The 3,689-nt window shown below is 37.1% G+C and overlaps 1 protein-coding gene across 1 annotated transcript in view; it reads right to left on the reverse strand.

The window, feature by feature from the left end:
• The window catches only part of ABHD10 (abhydrolase domain containing 10), a 15,364-nt gene extending 12,748 nt beyond the window's left edge, over positions 1–2,616 (reverse strand). The window contains exons 1-2 of the mRNA XM_014545409.1: positions 2,427–2,616; positions 2,026–2,209 (exon numbers count right to left, since the gene is read on the reverse strand). Coding sequence (XP_014400895.1) covers positions 2,026–2,090 — 65 coding nt within the window. The 5' untranslated portion in view covers positions 2,091–2,209; positions 2,427–2,616. The remainder of the gene's footprint in view (positions 1–2,025; positions 2,210–2,426) is intronic.
• Positions 2,617–3,689: the final 1,073 nt, after the last annotated feature.

The following is a 3,689-nucleotide window of genomic DNA, read 5'->3' on the forward strand; positions in this document are numbered from 1 at the left end:
GTGCACTGACCACCAGGAGGCAGACAGTCGACTGGTCGACCAGTCGCTATAACATGCACTAACCACCAGGAGGCAGACGCTCCAACCAGTTGGTTAACTTGTTGCTGGGGTCTGGCCGATCGGGACTGAGCGAGAAGGGCCAGACATGCCCTACCCAACTGGCCAACCTCCCGTGTCCCTCCTCGGCCAGGATAGTGCACCATTGGGGTCTCTTGGCCTGGCCTGCGCCCTCTCACAATCCGGGACCCCTCGGGGGATGTCGGTGAACCAGTTTCGGCCCGATTCCGTAGGCCAGGCCGAAGGACTCTGCTGGTGCATGAATTCGTGCACCAGGCCTTGGCGGTTCTCAACCTGTGAGTTGCGACCGTCGGAAAACACATATAGCCTATCAGATATTTACATTACGATTCATAACAGTAGCAAAATTACAGTTATGAAGTAGCAACGAAAATAATTTTATGGTTGGGGTCAGCAGTGACATGCAGGGGACATGGCACTTCAGACAGAGGGGAGAGCATAAGTAAAAAGAGTAAAAACAGAGGAGAGGACAGCACCGTGATGGCGAACCTTTTGAGCTCGGCGTGTCAGCATTTTGCAAAACCCTAACTTAACTCTGGTGCCGTGTCACATATAGAAATTTTTTGATATTTGCAACCATAGTAAAACAAAGACTTATATTTTTGATATTTATTTTATATATTTAAATGCCATTTAACAAAGAAAAATCAACCAAAAAAATGAGTTCATAGGTTCGCCATCACTGGCCTAGTGTTTTATATTTCACAGTACCCAATACAGTGCTAGAAAGTCTACTTGCAAAAGATACACCAGTCTTCAGAACAAGTTAATAGATTTTTTAAGAGTTCTGAGAATGAAAATGAAACAATTATTTAATCTGATAAAAGAACTAAGACTAAATGCTATATAATTGATATAATTTTTACTATTATGTTAAACAGATACTAGTAAAGTCTAAAAATTTTTATTATTTTATTCCTAAAAGCTGTATCTTCTAGATCTACTGAGCAAATGTTAGTGGAACTACCTTTTTCTAGGCTGTTCTGAAAATAATTCAGAAATTACCTTAATCAAATCTCATTTTTTTATGATGAAAATAGGTTCAGTGTTTATTTACTGACTTATCTGTCACAGTTATTGCTAGAATTGATTCTACGACCCATGTTTCTTGAATCCAGGCCAGTGCTCTTTCTATTAAACCATACTATCTCTTCTGGCAAATTAAGCACTAAATAAATAATTGTTATAGGTAAACAAACCTAGTAACAGCAACATAAACATGTTATTTTACTAAAATAATTATCAGCATAAAATATTACAAATTGTGAAATCAAGTTTTAGTTAAACACCATATATTCCTATTTATACTTATATATTCAAATTACAGCAGTGAGGAGAAAAAAATGCAGGAAATGTGAATTTTACAATACAGGGGGCCCTCCAATGTTTTGTTCAAGGCTGTTCCATTATAATGTTGATGAGATGTCACAGGCATTTAACTCTTGTTTATATCAATTAATCTATGGTAAAACTGGTTTGTTTATATGTCATTTCACTTAAAGTTGCAGAACTTATCAATGACATTAACTGATGACTTACTGTACTTTTAAATGCATATATATTATTTTTAAATACATATTTTAAAAAGTAAGTAATAAACAGTGGTAAGTAAAAGTCCTTAAGCCCCAAATGGAAAACCACAATATAATCACAAGAAAGCCAACTATAGTATATTGGTTTGTTGTCTTATTAGGTTATTGTAGCTAAAGAGCTTAGTTATCATTAGTTTCCTTTCCTGCCAGCATTCAATGTGGCACAAAGACTTTTTAAAAAGGTCCTTTAAAGGTTGCATTTACAAGCACCCTAAGTCACAAGAAAGTTTACAACCATTAAAATAAATTAATCTATAAAAATGCTGGCACTTGCTTCAATTGGTTAGAGCAGAAGTAATTCTCCACTGCCATGCTAAATGGTAGTAATATTTTCTCTGAAATGTGTTGTTCCTACCTTATATAGGCGTGACCTAGAGATTTGCAAAACTCCTCAATCGCCAATGCTTTTGTACCAGTCATATTAGAAATATAGCCAGGGAGGAAGATAATTCCTGGACTTTTGCCTTTTAGTCTCTTATAAGCCAGTTTTGGAAGGTCTGGTCGACTAAGGAAAGAGACTGATGCCTTTTGTCTGCAAGCTAAACAAAGTACACAAAACATAAACCATAGTTTGCAAATACAGTTTTTGGAAAACCATATATATAAGTATATTTATTTTCAATCTTAACTTTAACTTGTCAAACTGATGTCAAATACTATTTCCACTTAATAGAAAACACAAAACATTGATGTATTCTATTCGTCTGTGCATATTCTATGACAAGTTTGTGCATATCTTCATTTCAAAATCAGTACCTTCTTTGAGTAAGGTCCAATCTTGCTTCTTCAAACACGTATGAAACCTTCCTCTCCTTTACTGTGGCTACAAAAACTTGTCAGTCTCTTCCATGTGAGCTGATAAAGTTTACCTCATTCTGGATTTAAGAAGTTGATTTTAAAAAATTAAATTGGAGACCTTAAAACTATTACTTTTACATGTAAGCTTGTTTCAAAGTTTCCATGTATAGTGAAGTATTCCAAATTTAAAACTTTCAGTGAAAAGCAGGGCTAGAAGGAGCCAGTTACGTTGGTTGGCAGATTGTATAAGCAGAAATGTTCATTTTCCGTTTCCCTCGTTCAGCACTCAAAAATCCTCCCTATCCTCTTAATGTTACTTCCCAACACAAGAATGTCTCCGTGAGACAATCACTGATTTAACCTCGGTAAGTTTTAAGTGGACAGGTTAACATTATATCCATAAAGGATCTTTGTACAATAAGAATTAGTTCAAAGCCTGGTGCTTCAGTGCTCAATAGATGAACTGGAACGTCTTTAATGAAATGTAATGGTTAATGAAATGACACACTACGCTAGAGAAACATATAACACGTCTTTTGATTGTGTACAATTAAATGCAAGTTAAACTGATTATAAACATTTAAAAATTTTAACTCAAAACAATGAGTATCTGCAATGACAATTCCCATTCCAAGCAATCATGCATCTGAGTGCCCAAGGTGTGGACAAAACCAAACCAGAAGCTAAAAAGGCAAACTTTAGAAAGACAGACTATATATAGGTGTCCCCCAAAACTGTATATACACTTTGAATAATTATTAATTTCAATGGGTTAAATCTGAAAAGAAACATCAATGGAGCTCAGCTGTTAAGTGTATATACTTTTGGGGTGGAGGGGGACACCCTATACATGGGAGGGTGGGGCTGGAATACGAAGAGGGAGGAACCAAGCACAAGATAAAGAAAATAGTAAAGGGCTCTGATTTCTGGTTTAAATTACAGTGTCCTTCATCAAGGAATGATGATGTTTTCACGGAGCGGGAGCATCGAGAAGACAAAATGAGAAAGAAGGCTCGATCTTTATACACTTTTACAACGAGACTGTTCCAATTGTAAATCCCCTCAAGTCCAAGGAGGGCACCCGCAGAGAAAAAAAAAAGAAAAATCAACTAATAAACAAACGCGGTAAATGCACGTTAACTTTCCCTCTTCGGCGCTGAGCGCAGGGGAGGCGGGCGGAGAGCGGGACCCTGGCGGAGCGTCACCCGCTCGCAGAGGCCG

The sequence above is a fragment of the Myotis brandtii genome, unplaced genomic scaffold, assembly GCF_000412655.1.
Source record: "Myotis brandtii unplaced genomic scaffold, ASM41265v1 scaffold406, whole genome shotgun sequence".
NCBI classification, from domain to species: Eukaryota; Metazoa; Chordata; class Mammalia; order Chiroptera; family Vespertilionidae; genus Myotis; species Myotis brandtii.